General features: G+C 42.4%; 1 protein-coding gene and 1 non-coding gene across 2 annotated transcripts; both read left to right on the forward strand.

The window, feature by feature from the left end:
* The first annotated feature begins 4,426 nt into the window (after positions 1–4,426).
* ARMH2 (armadillo like helical domain containing 2) lies at positions 4,427–10,436 on the forward strand. Its single transcript, XM_053602076.1, has 2 exons — positions 4,427–4,709; positions 10,015–10,436. Exons 1-2 carry the CDS (start codon positions 4,427–4,429, stop codon positions 10,434–10,436), a joined length of 705 nt encoding a protein of 234 aa, XP_053458051.1.
* A 1,087-nt stretch (positions 10,437–11,523) lies between these two features.
* LOC128595002 (U6 spliceosomal RNA) lies at positions 11,524–11,630 on the forward strand. Its single transcript, XR_008382698.1, has one exon. It is a non-coding gene; the product is annotated as a U6 spliceosomal RNA (small nuclear RNA).
* The last annotated feature ends 1,928 nt before the right edge of the window (positions 11,631–13,558 follow it).

A 13,558-nucleotide genomic window follows, 5' to 3' on the forward strand; every position in this document is an offset into this window, starting at 1 on the left:
GCCTGGCAAACAACAATGACAACTATAACCAAAAAATAGCCAGGTGTTGTGGCGGCACCTGTAGTCCCAGCTACCTGGAAGGCTGAGGCAAGAGGATCCCTTAAGCCCAACAGTTTGAGGTTGCTGTGAGCTATAACGCCATAGCACTCTACCCAGGGTGAGACTCTGCAAAAAAAAAAAAAAAAAAATTAGCTGGGTGTAGTAGCACACACTTGTAGTCCTACCTAGTCAGGAGGATTAGCAAGAGGATTGCTTGAGCCCAAAAGGTTGAGGTGGTAGAGAGCTATGATGATGCCAGTGCAACTGACGATGGATACCCTGTCCATTTGTGCAGTAGATTTCAACAGACCCCTGTCACCCCAGCTGCAGTGCAACATGGGAAACAGAGGGCAAAGATCTTGTCTAAAAAAAAAAGAGAGATAAAAATTGCTAAGAATTGGAGGCAGAGCAAGATGGCAGCCGAGTAACAGCTTTCTTGCATCTGGGCACCGTGAGTATGGGGAGATAGAACTCCAGGCATCTCTGGCTGGTGGGATCTGCCTATCATCATCCCTGCGCGGATACAGGGAGTCAGCGAGAGACTTCTGGACCCCAAGAGGAGGACTAAAACGGTGGAAAACCGGCAAGTGGTTGCGTGTGTTCAATCGGTCTAAACCGGCCCGCAACTGTAAGTTCAGTAGCAGCGAGACTGCAAACCAGAAAGGCCTTACCTGTGAACTGTTTTGGTGTCTTTGGACTTGGCACTCAGTTGAACTGCCTTGGGGAGAGCCTGAGCGGGAGTGCGGAGAACTTTGGCCGTTGTCTAGGGCCCCAGTCTGAGCCGCTGAGCCAGATGGAGCTAATGGTGTTTGGCGGTGGGTCACCTGGAGCCATTGTGAGCTATCTGCCCCGGCAAGCTCTGCCCTCAGGGTCTCAGAGCTAGAATTGGGTGGGAGCTGGTAACCCAGCGACCAAGTAGCCTAAGGGCGGGGTCTGAGCCGCCTTGCAGCCCTAACCCTCAGGGGCAGAGTGAGACTGGTTTTGGCACACTGGGTAAGTGGATAGCCACTTCAGCAGTGATTCCAGAGACAAGCACTTTCCTGGGAAAGCTTCTGCTCAGCAAGTGAACAAGTTCAAAGTGCCTTTTAAGTGGGCTGAAGAGAGATTTAGGGTGTCTACCTGCTGGGGTTTGAGAAATCAGCACCCTCCAGTTGTATCAGAACTATGATTAACATCTCATACCCCAGAAGACCACGTGTTGCCCAGGCAATATTCAATAACATATACATACTGCTTTGTTTTTGGTTGTGTTTTTTTGTTGTTTTTTTTTTTTGGTTTGGTTGTTTTTTTTTATTTTGATGTTGTTGATGTTGTTTTGTTTTATAAGTTCAACGTTTTCCATACAGATCCTTTTTCTTTCTCAGTTTTTCTAGTTTAATTATAATTTCCCATTGCTGTCTTTTTCAATAATTAGAACTTCATTTTTGCTAGTGTTTCTACTGCTATTATTCAGTTTTTCACCCAATTTTATCCCGTAAAGTTTTCTGTTTGCTTGTTTTGGTTTGATTTGTAGCATTTTTGTCTTTCCTCTCTACTGGGTGAAGGTGGGGTACTGTGTCTGATCAGGTTAGCAAAGAGCTGCTGACCTTAAGGGAACCACCCAACTGGGCACCCCCAAAAGGTGGTTTTTTTTAAGGTTGTGTTAAAGTACCCTACCTTACACCTATATTGTTCTGTCTCCCTCTTTCTGTGCCTCTCTTCTTTTTGTCAATATTCCTTTTACCCACCCCCTCTCCTTTCTCTATTTTTCTTTTTTTTCTTATCAGTCAGTCCTCCTTTCTTTCATCCCTTTTTTGCTCTTCAACCTTCTCACCCCTCTGGTCCTGTAACCCTTAGTCCACAGGCACGAGAACTTAAAGAGCAAGAGGAAGTGAAAGGAAAATTAGGGCAAGAAAACAGATAAAAGAAACCACTCATGAGGAATAATCAAAAGAAAACTCCAGAAAACTCTGTATAGACACTTGGAATCGAATTGAAAACCAAGAAATGAAACTAACATCTTACAACCACCTAATCTTCGATAAACCAAACAAGAACATACCTTGGGGGAAAGACTCCCTATTCAATAAATGGTGTTGAGAGAACTGGGTGTCTACATGTAAAAGACTGAAACTGGACCCACACCTTTCCCCACTCACAAAAATTGATTCAAGATGGATAAAGGACTTAAATTTAAGGCATGAAACAATAAAAATCCTCCAAGAAAGCACAGGAAAAACACTGGAAGATATTGGCCTGGGGAAAGACTTCATGAAGAAGACTGCCATGGCAATTGCAACAACAACAAAAATAAACAAATGGGACTTCATTAAACTGAAAAGCTTCTGTACAGCTAAGGAGACAATAACCAAAGCAAAGAGACAACCTACACAATGGGAAAGGATATTTGCATATTTTCAATCAGACAAAAGCTTGATAACTAGGATCTATAGAGAACTCAAATTAATCCACATGAAAAAAGCCAACAATCCCATATATCAATGGGCAAGAGACATGAATAGAACTTTCTCTAAAGATGACAGATGAATGGCCAACAAACACATGAAAAAATGTTCATCATCTCTATATATTAGAGAAATGCAAATCAAAACAACCCTGAGATATCATCTAACCCCAGTGAGAATGGCCCACATCACAAAATCTCAAAACCGCAGATGCTGGCGTGGATGTGGAGAGAAGGGAACACTTTTACACTGCTGGTGGGACTGCAAACTAGTACAATCTTTTTGGAAGAAGTGTGGAGAAACCTCAAAGCACTCAACCTAGACCTCCCATTCGATCCTGTAATCCCATTACTGGGCATCTACCCAGAAGGGAAAAAATCCTTTTATCATAAGGACACTTGTACTAGATTGTTTATTGCAGCTCAACTTACAATCGCCAAAATGTGGAAACAGCCTAAATGCCCACCAACCCAGGAATGGATTAACAAGCTGTGGTATATGTATACCATGGAATACTATTCAGCCATTAAAAAAAATGGAGACTTTACATCCTTCGTATTAACTTGGATGGAAGTGGAAGACATTATTCTTAGTAAAGCATCACAAGAATGGAGAAGCATGAATGCTATGTACTCAATTTTGATATGAGGACAATTAATGACAATTAAGGTTATGGGGGGGGAAGCAGAAAGAGGGACGGAGGGAAGGGGGTGGGGCCTTGGTGTGTGTCACACTTTATGGGGGCAAGACATGATTGCAAGAGGGACTTTACCTAACAATTCCAATCAGTGTAACCTGGCTTATTGTACCCTCAATGAATCCCCAACAATAAAAAAAAAAAAAATTGCTAAGAATTGCTCAGTGCCCATAGCACAGTGGTTACAGCTCCAGCCACATATACCGAGGCTGGCGGGTTCAAACCCAGCCCAGACCAGCTAAACAACAATGACAATGGCAATAAAAAATAGCTAGACATTGTTGGTGGGTGCCTGTAGTCCCAGCTACTTGGGAGGCTGAGGCAAGAGAATTGCTTATGCCCAAGAGTTTGAGTTGCTGTGAGCTGTGATATCACAGCACTCTACCAACGGCAACATAGTAAGACTGTGGCTCAAAAAAAAAAACTGCTAAAAATTATAGAATAATAGCTTTGAGTGTGGTGAGAGGGGTCTGTTGAAATCTACTGCACAAATGGACAGGGCATCTATCAGAACAAGAAGAAAGAAGACAGGCACAGACACAAGGTGTATGCATTTGTTAGAATTACGGCAGTCTTTTTTGGATTGCTTCTATTTTCTCAGCAAAATATGGTGAATCTATGATGTGGAGAATGCTGATTAGGTAATAAATAAGCAGAATAGGCATAACACCATGAAAGATCAATGGAAAGTTCAGTTCATGCTGTGACAGTCAGAGGAGTCGGGCAAATTCCAAGTAGGTCCTGCCTAACCAAAGGTGCAAAGACAGGAATGAGTTTAGTGTGTTAGGGGAAACCAGGTTAAGTTGAGGCTTTGTACACCAGAGATGTGAAAGAAAACTTAGTTTAGTTCAAATTGTAAAAGTCTTCAATGCCAGGCTAAAGAATTTAGCATTGGCCAGGTGAAGTGGTTCATGCCTATAATCCCCAGCACTCCGGGAGGCTGAGGTGGGTGGATTGCCCTGAGCTCATAGGTTGGAGACCAGCCTGAGCAAGAGCAAGGTCTCATCTCTAAAAAAAATAGCCAGGCGTTGTGGTGGCACCCATAGTCCCAGCTACTTGGGAGGCTGAGGCAAGAGAATCGCTTGAACCCAAGAGTTGGAGGTTGCTGTGAGCTATGACGCCACAGAACTCTACCAAGGGTGATGTATTGCTTTCCCCTCATTTGTATGTTCCATTCTTCAGAGTTGCTAAGTGATGCCTTCTGGAGTTCTAGACTATTAATTGCTAGTGGAGTACCTGAAGCACAATGGCCAGGAGCTCAGATTTTTGTGTACAAATCTGGGTTAAGATGCATTCATATTTTGTGAGGCTATGTCAGCAGCTCCAGAATTTCTGGAGTTTCTGGAATGTCACCGTTAAGAGCTATTTTGTTAAGAAGGAAGAAGAAGAAGAAGAACAAGTCTCTTCAGCTGACAGTATTTTTCACAAAGAAAAATTTGTGGCACTTGGCCATATGTTGACGGATACATCTCTGCCCCTTGAAAAGAGGGCTGAAGCTGCCAGGCAAATTGGACTGTTGGCCTTCACAGGTATGGATCTAACCTATTGTGCTAAAATGGGTGTTTCATAAGCTTTTTGTTTGTTCTAACAATGCAATTCCATGACTTTTCCTAGCTCTAGTCTTAAAATTCCAGTAACATTTCCTTTGATTAAATGTTTTTTGTTTTTTTTTTTGAGACAGAGCCTCAAGCTGTCGCCTTGGGTAGAGTACTACGGCATCACAGCTCACAGCAACCTCCAACTCCTGGGCCCAAGCAAGCCTCCGCCTCCCAAGTAGCTGGGACCACAGGGGCCCCCCACAATGCCCGGCTATTTTTGGGTTGTAGCCATCATTGTTGTTTGGCTGGATTCAAACCCGCCAGCTCAGGTGTGTGTGGCTGGCGCCTTAGCCACTTGAGCCACAGGCGCTGAGCCATTTAAATGGGTATTTTTCTTTTTTATCTTTGCACCACCAAAGATATTAATAATTATTTTCTCCTCAAAGATCTCATGTTCTAAAAAAATGTATCCATCAAATAAATTACTATTTCCAATTTATATTCATTTAAATCTACATAGTGAAGCTGCTATTCAAAGTTTTCATTAACATTTAAAAAATCAGAGGCTATACAGAATTGTCATAATTCCAACTTAATGATTCTAACAGAGTAAAACTACCTGATATTTCACTTTTTATCTTTATATGTTACACAGGGAACATCTAAAAAAAATCAATAAGAAATTAATGCTCTCAAAAAAAACTGAGAAATAAAAATAAACTTCTAATCCCCTTAGTTTAATGAATGGACCCCTTCTTGACCTAAGGGACCCCAGAAGACTCTTAAAACTGAATTTCTAGCCATGATGGGGCTGGAGGTTACACACACTTAGTTATGCCCCCTTCTCACATTAACTGCAGCCATAAACCTTTCTTCCGTAAGGGTTAAACAGAATCAGCTTTTTTTTTAGAGACAGAGTCTCATTTTGTCACCATCAGTAAAGTGCAGTGGCATCATAGCTCACAGCAACCTCCAGCTCTTGGGCTTAGGCAATTCTCTTGCTTCAGCCTCCCGAGTAGCTGAGACTACAGGCACCCACCACAACGCCTGGCTATTTTTTTTTATTGTTGTTGTTGCAGTTTGGCCAGGGCTGGGTTCAAACCTGCCACCCTCAGTATATGGGGCCGGTGCCCTACTCACTGAGCCACAGGCGCCGCCCCAGAATCAGCCTCTCAAAAGGACTTGCGCCACCACTGATTTCAATCCATCACCTAATGTTGCTCCTCCCTTTGTGGGTTTAAACACTGCTACTGGCCAGCACTCTTTCCTGATAAGGGGCCACCAGCCATGGAGTTGTTCTGACCAGTGAACAGAGAATGTGAGGTAAGGGTTTTCACATCCTCTGCTTCACCTTTTGATGACAGAGAGCAAAAACCTCCACCCTTAGATCCCAGCAAGGCAGCCATTTTTTGTACATGAGACCTACGAAGGGCATGAAGCTCAACTGAACATGCACATTTCTCCTTTCATAAACATTCATGATTCTTCCTGTAGTTTGTTAAACACATATATTTGGCCACCCCACTCAGCATAAACTCCTGCTCCCCTTGGCTTTCTTTGAAACATGTTTCCAGTTTCTGGAGTAAATTATTGCTTCCCACCTGTTAGAATGGCCACCCTGCAGGCTGCAACACTTTATGAGAAATAAAGTTCTCCTTTCCAAATTTATCACCCTCATCATTTTCAGTTGACAATGTGCATTGGTGGAAGGCAACAATTAATGTGTACTTGGCTACAAAATAAAGTAAACCATTTAAACTCTACTGACTTGATGAAAATGTGTCAAACCGTGTATAAAACCAGTGAATGGTGCCCCATGATCACATTAATGTACACAGCTATGATTTAATAATAAAAATAAAGAAAGAAAGAGAAAAACTCTAATGACTGTCAAATCCAAACTCCCACTTTTTTTTTCCCTAACAAATTTTGGGATATACTGTCAACCTTAAATAATAAGGTTTGGAAAATATGATTAAGTATAGAGTTTAGTCAAGCCCAAATCTGGGGATGACCATCTGGAAAACATGGACTCTAGTGCAATGAGTTCAGTGCTCCAAGTTAAAAGTTAAAGTCTTGGCTAGGCCACCAGCCACATACCCCAGAGCTGGCGAGTTTGATTCAAGCCCAGGCCTGCCAAACAATAATGACAACTACAACAACAACAACAAAAAATTGCCCAGAGCTGTGGCGAGCACCTGTAGTTCTAGCTACTTGGGAGGCTAAGACAGGAGAATCATTTAAGCCCAAGAGTTTGAGGTTGCTGTGAGCTGTGATGCCATGGCACTCTACCCAGGGTGACAGCTTGAGACCTCACACACACACAAAAAAAGTTAAAATCTTGCTTTTATATAGGCAGAAGACAAATACATTTAGTAAGATTATAACATTTTTTATACCAGGCTCGTTTATGAGTAACAACAGTTGAATCAGTTCCAATTTCTTTTCCATACATCTTGTTTTCCTTTTCTTTCCAATTTAAAAGAGTATAATTACCATTCTATCTTAGACAATATGATAGTCATGAAGTGAGAAAGAAAGGAAGAAAGTTAATTTATAATGAAGGTCAACAGTAAAGAGGGAAGGGATCTTCCCTGGTGCCCTTTAGTCATTTATGACATTTTACAAAACAACACACATAAGGAAGAAGACTAATCTATAATCACAGAAACAAAGTCTACAGCTTCCTCCATGATAGCTGCCTATTTATGTGACTTGGATCACACAATCACATTCCCTTAGGCGTGAAATGTTTTAAACATCCAGCAGCTTAGATTTGAATTGCTTATTTTCACAATGCAATGCAATTTTATAGAGACCTCAATAACACATCTAATAGAACTTCTGATTGGCAGCTTTAAGTGTCTTAGATTATTTAAAATTAGAAAAATTAATTATTTTGATGTATTAATAGACTAGTTCTTTCAAAGCATGGTGTGCATGAGAGAAAACAGTAAAAGGTGTCCTGGGTGCCAGGATGGTTAAGAACCACTGGCAGAGGCACCATGCCTGTAGCTCAGCAGCTGGGGTGCCAGCCACATACACCAGAGCTGGCAGGTTGGAACCGGGCCTGCCAAACAACAACTATAGCCAAAAAATGGCCGGGCGTTGTGGCGGGTGCCTGTAGTCCCTGCTACTTGTGAGCCTGAGGCAAGAGAATCGCTTAAGCCCAAGAGTACAAAGTTGCTGTGAGCGGTGATGCCACAGCATTCTACTGAGGGTGTAGAGTGAAACTCTGTCTCAAAAAAATAAAAATAAAAATCCCACAAAGGCTTAGCACCATAGCACAGTGGTTACGGCGCCAGCCACATACACTGAAGTTGGTGAGTTCGAACCTGGCCTGGGCCAGCTAGCCAACAATGACAACTGCAACCAAAAAATAGTCGGGGGTTGTGGTGGGTGCCTGTAGTCCCAGCTATTTGGGAGGCTGAGGCAAGAGAATTGCTTGAGCCCAAGAGTTTGAGGTTGCTGTGAGCTGTGACGCCATAGCACTCTACCAAGGGCGACATAGTGAGACTCTGTTTCAAAAAAACAAACAAACAAAAAAAAAACACTGGCAAAGAGCTAGAAAGGAGACAGGAAACTCAGGAGACACTCCCATAGGAGGGAAGGGTAAATGGCACCCTCAACGTGGGGCAGGCTCAGTTCCCATCTAGCTGTATTCACTGTTTGGGAAAAGAGCTAGCTACTTAGAAAAGGATCAGAATTCTTTAGTTTGATGTTATTTTGCTTTAGCTGTTCTAGTGGGAAGCAAGAGAAAGAGCTACTGCCTAGGCTTCAAGTAAAGCTTTAACGTTGAATAGAATGTTCTTTGGTCTGTGGGGCTGTAGTAGTAAGGGAAATCCAAGCAAGATCAACACTCCAATGGCAAGAATCTAACTAGCTATGTCAGCTACTCCTCACCATCTAAATAGTCTTCATCCAGTGTCTTCCTGGCTAGTACCTTGTTGGAGTTTGAGATTTAAAGCATTCAGGTATATATATACACACACACACAGAGGGTGCTAAAAAAAAATATATATATATTAAATGTATATATATATACATATATATGTATATATACATTTAATGTATATAAAAATATATATTAAATGTATATATATACATTTTAAGAGATGTTATCTATGTATTGCTTTCTGCAGTTGAATTGAAGGTACTGTTACAGGCCAAGTGTACCTAGACATGCTATGCAAATCCATTTCATCTGCAATTTGTATACTTTCGGGGAATGATCAGTTTTACTTTCAACAAGATCACTTAAAATGGGCTCAGAGCGTGTGGCTCAAGCGGCTAAGGCGCCGGCCACATACACCTGAACTGGTGGGTTCGAATCCAGCCCAGGCCTGCCAAACAACAATGATGGCTGCAAACAAAAAATAACCAGGTGTTGTGGCGGGTGCCTGTAGTCCCAGCTACTTGGGAGGCAGAGGCAGGAGAATCACTTGAGCCCAGGAGTTGGAGGTTGCTGTGAGCTGTGATGCCACAGCACTCTACCCAGGGCGACAGCTTGAGGCTCTGTCTCAAAAAAAAAAAATCACTTATAATGTGTGTACATTTTTTTGGCACCCATGTGTGTGTGTGCGCGCGTGTGTGTGTGTGTTTGTGTAGGGAAAGCAGAGTCCAGGACCAAGCTGGGTCAGGAGCCAAAGCAAGAAAAATCTTATGAAGTCTCACTGGAAACCAGATGTGCAAAACAGCTGAGGCAAGAAAAGTGTACAGAGAATGGGATAGCAATGTACAGCAACTCAGGAAAAGCTCTCCAGATCTTGCGTGGGCTGTTCTTTTTTTTTTTGCAGTTTTTGACCGGGGTCAGGTTTGAACCCACCACCTGTGGTATATGGGGCCGGTGCCCTACTCCTTTGAGCTACAGGTGCCACCCAGGCTGTTCTTTTTGATTTGCTCTCTGTTATAATGCTCTGATATCCTTCCTTATTGTTTCCAGTACTAAAACCAGAGAATCAGGAATGCGACCAGGAGCGAGATTCACTAAGTGTACACAGTCAGGGTATAATTACCTTGAAGTACTCATATGGGGAGGTTTGGTAAAAGGAACCAGGGAGGAACCTTAGAGAAGCAGAGGCCTCCCCATGCCTTTCATGTCACTCCTTGCTTACCACACACTTGTTCATGTTCATAGCCGCACAGGAGGTTGGGGGAAGGAAAGACAGAATAATTCTAAATATCCAAAGTGTTGCCTATATGGCAACAAGAATCTATAAGCCCTATGAGACTCCAAAGTATTGCTAACTACTAGATGCACCAAATATTTCTGGAAATCCAAATGCTTGTTTTACAGGAGGACCAACTGCTGGAAAATTTGCCACTGAGTACATGAAAGAAGTAGCTTACTTGCTGCAATATGAGGAAATGGCACCAAAATTAAAGATCCTGCTGATCCAGAGTGTAGCCTGTTGGTGTTACTTAAACCCTGTAAGCCAGAAAAAAGCCAAGCATATGCAATTTATTCCTATTTTCATCAGTTTTTTTGAAAAAAGCTCCGACTCTTCTATCACAAATGAAAATGAAGTCCTCGTTAAATTTTGGGCTTGTTATGCTCTCTCTGCCATGACATGCAATAACTCATCTGTTGTGAGGGAGCTTAGAGAGTACCATAATCTAAAACATCATTTGCACGAGTTGGCTGGTTATTGTTGGCGTGGATGGTCTGAGAATTTTGCAGAGGTGCTGTATTTCCTAATTGGTTTTCACAAGCATTAGTTTTCCTAAATCTTGTTACATGATGCAGCTATCTGTGCCATAGTGTTACTCTGGAAAACTAAAATAAATAATAAAAACTGATATATTAATTTTCAGTGTTTTGTTGTTGAATAGTTCTATATTAATTTTCAAATAGTTAACTGCAATAACCAAACTTCTGAAAAGCACTTGCTGTCTCAATATATAAACATTCACTTGGTAGGGCTGTAACAAATTCTCAAAATAGGCCGGGTGTGGTGGCTCATGCCTATAATCCTAGCACTTTGGGAGGCCGAGATTAGTGGATTGCCTGATCTCATGGGTTCGAGACCAGCCTGAGCAAAAGTGAGATCCCGTCTCTAAAAAATATAGGCAGGCGTTGTGGCAGGCGCCTGTAGTCCCAGCTACTCTGGAGGCTGAGGCAAGAGGATTGCTTGAGCCCAAGGGTTTGAGGTTGCTGTGAGCTATGACTCTATAGCACTCTACCCAAGGGCAACTCTGTCGAGACTCTGTTTAAAAAAAAAAAAAAAATCTATTTAAAGTTAAAAAAGACAATGAATAGACGTAGTGGGGAAGTCACAAATCTTACACCTATCAGGGAGGATGGTGCCATTAAGCAGTAACCAATTACATAGCAGTAAGGAAGTTAGTGAACTGGTTAACTTCTTGCTGTCTCAAATACTTTTCTAAAAATCGGACTTTGATTTTTATTAAAAAACCTATAGCTCTACATTATTTTAATATGGATAGCACAGTTGTTTTTTTTCTCCAAGAGGGAATAAATTGTAAAATACACAAGTTTTTGGTGTTTTTTGTTTTTTGGTTTTTTTTTTTGTTGTTGTTGCAGTTTGGCCGGGGCTGGGTTTGAACCCGCCATCCTCGGCATATGGGGACGGCGCCCTACTCACTGAGCCACAGGCGCCGCCCTTTTCTTTCTGTTTGAGACAGAATCTCACTGTTGCCCCTGGCTAGAGTGCCCATGGCCTCAGCCTACCTCACAGCAACCTCAGACTCCTGGGCTTAAGTGATCCTCCTGCCTAGGCCTCCTGAGTAACTGGGCCTAAAGACGCCCACCACTATGCCCAGCTAATTTAAAATACACAGTTTTGTGCTCGCTTTGGCAGCACATATGCTAAAATTGGAACGATACAGAGAAGATTAGCATGGCCCCTGTGCAAGGATGACACGCAAATTCGTGAAGCGTTCCATATTTTAAAGAATAAAATAAAATACACAGTTTTAACCAACTTCAAAAAGACACATTAGAAAATAAGAATTTCTTGATTTTTCTTTTTTTTTTTTCTGGCAAGAGACAGAGAGAGATGAGGGAGAGAAGAGAGAGGGAACGAGTTTCAAGATTTTATGGTAGACCTGGGAGACAGACATTCTCTCTGGCCTTTGTATAACAGGTACCAAAAAATAGTATTCTAGCTCTATAATTTTAAAAGTATTCATATCCTCATTATATCTAACTGCATGCTTTGACATCTTGATTTCTTAATGGGAAGGTGCACTTCTTTACTGCTGTACCTGGATTTGTGACTTCCCCCACTGCTTCTACACATAATATTGCTATCATAAAGCCCACAGACTTCTACTTGTATAGATAACCTTGCTAATCTAAAGCCTAAGACTGGTCTGTGAAGTACTTTTCAGACAGTGCATCAGGGGAGACCCACTGACACCAACCGGACCTGGGGACAGGCATGGGAACAGATACAACAATTCGAAGACCCCTATTCAGGAAATCTCCCAACTGAGAAAATAATCTCTATGAATTCATTCCCCACCAATAAATAGATCCAAATGCCTAGCCCTTTGCCTGCTAAACTATCTTTAAAAAAACCTTTCTTGGCTCGGAGCCTGTAGCTTAGGGGCTAGGGCACTAGCCACATCCACGGGAGCTGTCGGGTTCGAACCCACCCTGGGCCTGCCAAACTACAATGACAATTACAAAAAGATAGCTGGGTGTTGTGGCGGGCACCTGTAGTCCCAGCTACTTGGGAGTCTGAGGCAAGAGAATCGCTTAAGCGAAGAGTTTGAAGTTTCTGTGAGCTGTGATGCCACAGCACACTACTGGGGCAACATAGTGAGACTCTGTCTCAAAAACAAATATATATAATATGTGTATATATGTGTATATGGTCTGAAGTACATTGAGGAGGCCATCGAGAAACTAAGCTAGTGGCACCAGTACCACATTCATGCCTACATACAATCCCAAAGGGGCCCTGGACAATGTCTGGCACCTAACTGGATTCCATGAAACCTCCAACAACAACAACTTTTCCGCTGCTACAGCCAACCATAGTGCCAGCATCTGAATTCCCCAGACTTTCAACCAGGAGAAGAAGGGCTACTTTGAAAACCGTCATTCCTCTGCCAACCGCCACCCCTTCTTAGTGATGGAAGTCCTCATCCACTATGTTTCCTCAGTGAAACTGGTGATGAGCCCTTCCAATACCAAAACTAAATGGACTAGACTTCCAGCCATTGAGTCCCTTCTGGTTCTCCATCCCACTCCAAATCTTCCTCTCTCTCCCAGTTGTCCCAATTCTAACTCAAAAGGGTGGAATATCAAGGTTCAAAAGGTAACCCTTTTGAGTTACAATTGGGACAACTGGGGGGGGGGAATTTTTTTATTTCTTAAAAAAAAAATTATTAGAGATGGCTCAGTGCCTTGTAGCTCAGTGAGTAGGGCACCAGCCACATACACCAAGGCTGGAGGGTTCAAGACCAGCCTGGGCCAGCTAAACAATGATGACAACTGCAACAAAAAAATAGCTGGGTGTTACAGGTACCTGTAGTCTCAGCTACTTGGGAGGCTGAGGCAGGAGAATTGCTTAAGCCCAAGAGTTTGAGGTTTCTGTGAGCTGTGATGCCACAGCACTTGACCAAGGGCGACAAAGGGTGACATAGTGAGACTCAGTCTCAAAAAAAAAACCAAAAAACTTTCTCTAAAATTTTCAAGGAGATGGATTTGAGAAATTACTTTCCTCTCATCACCTGGCACCTTACAAAATAAAAGTTCTCCACTGCAACACCTGTTGTCTCAGTATGTTGGCCTGCACTGGGCGTGGGCAAGAGACTCAGTTGGGCTGTAAGAGTCTCATAATTCCACATGCTTCTTTGTGATAAAAAAG

The sequence above is a fragment of the Nycticebus coucang genome, chromosome 9, assembly GCF_027406575.1.
Source record: "Nycticebus coucang isolate mNycCou1 chromosome 9, mNycCou1.pri, whole genome shotgun sequence".
NCBI classification, from domain to species: domain Eukaryota; kingdom Metazoa; phylum Chordata; class Mammalia; order Primates; family Lorisidae; genus Nycticebus; species Nycticebus coucang.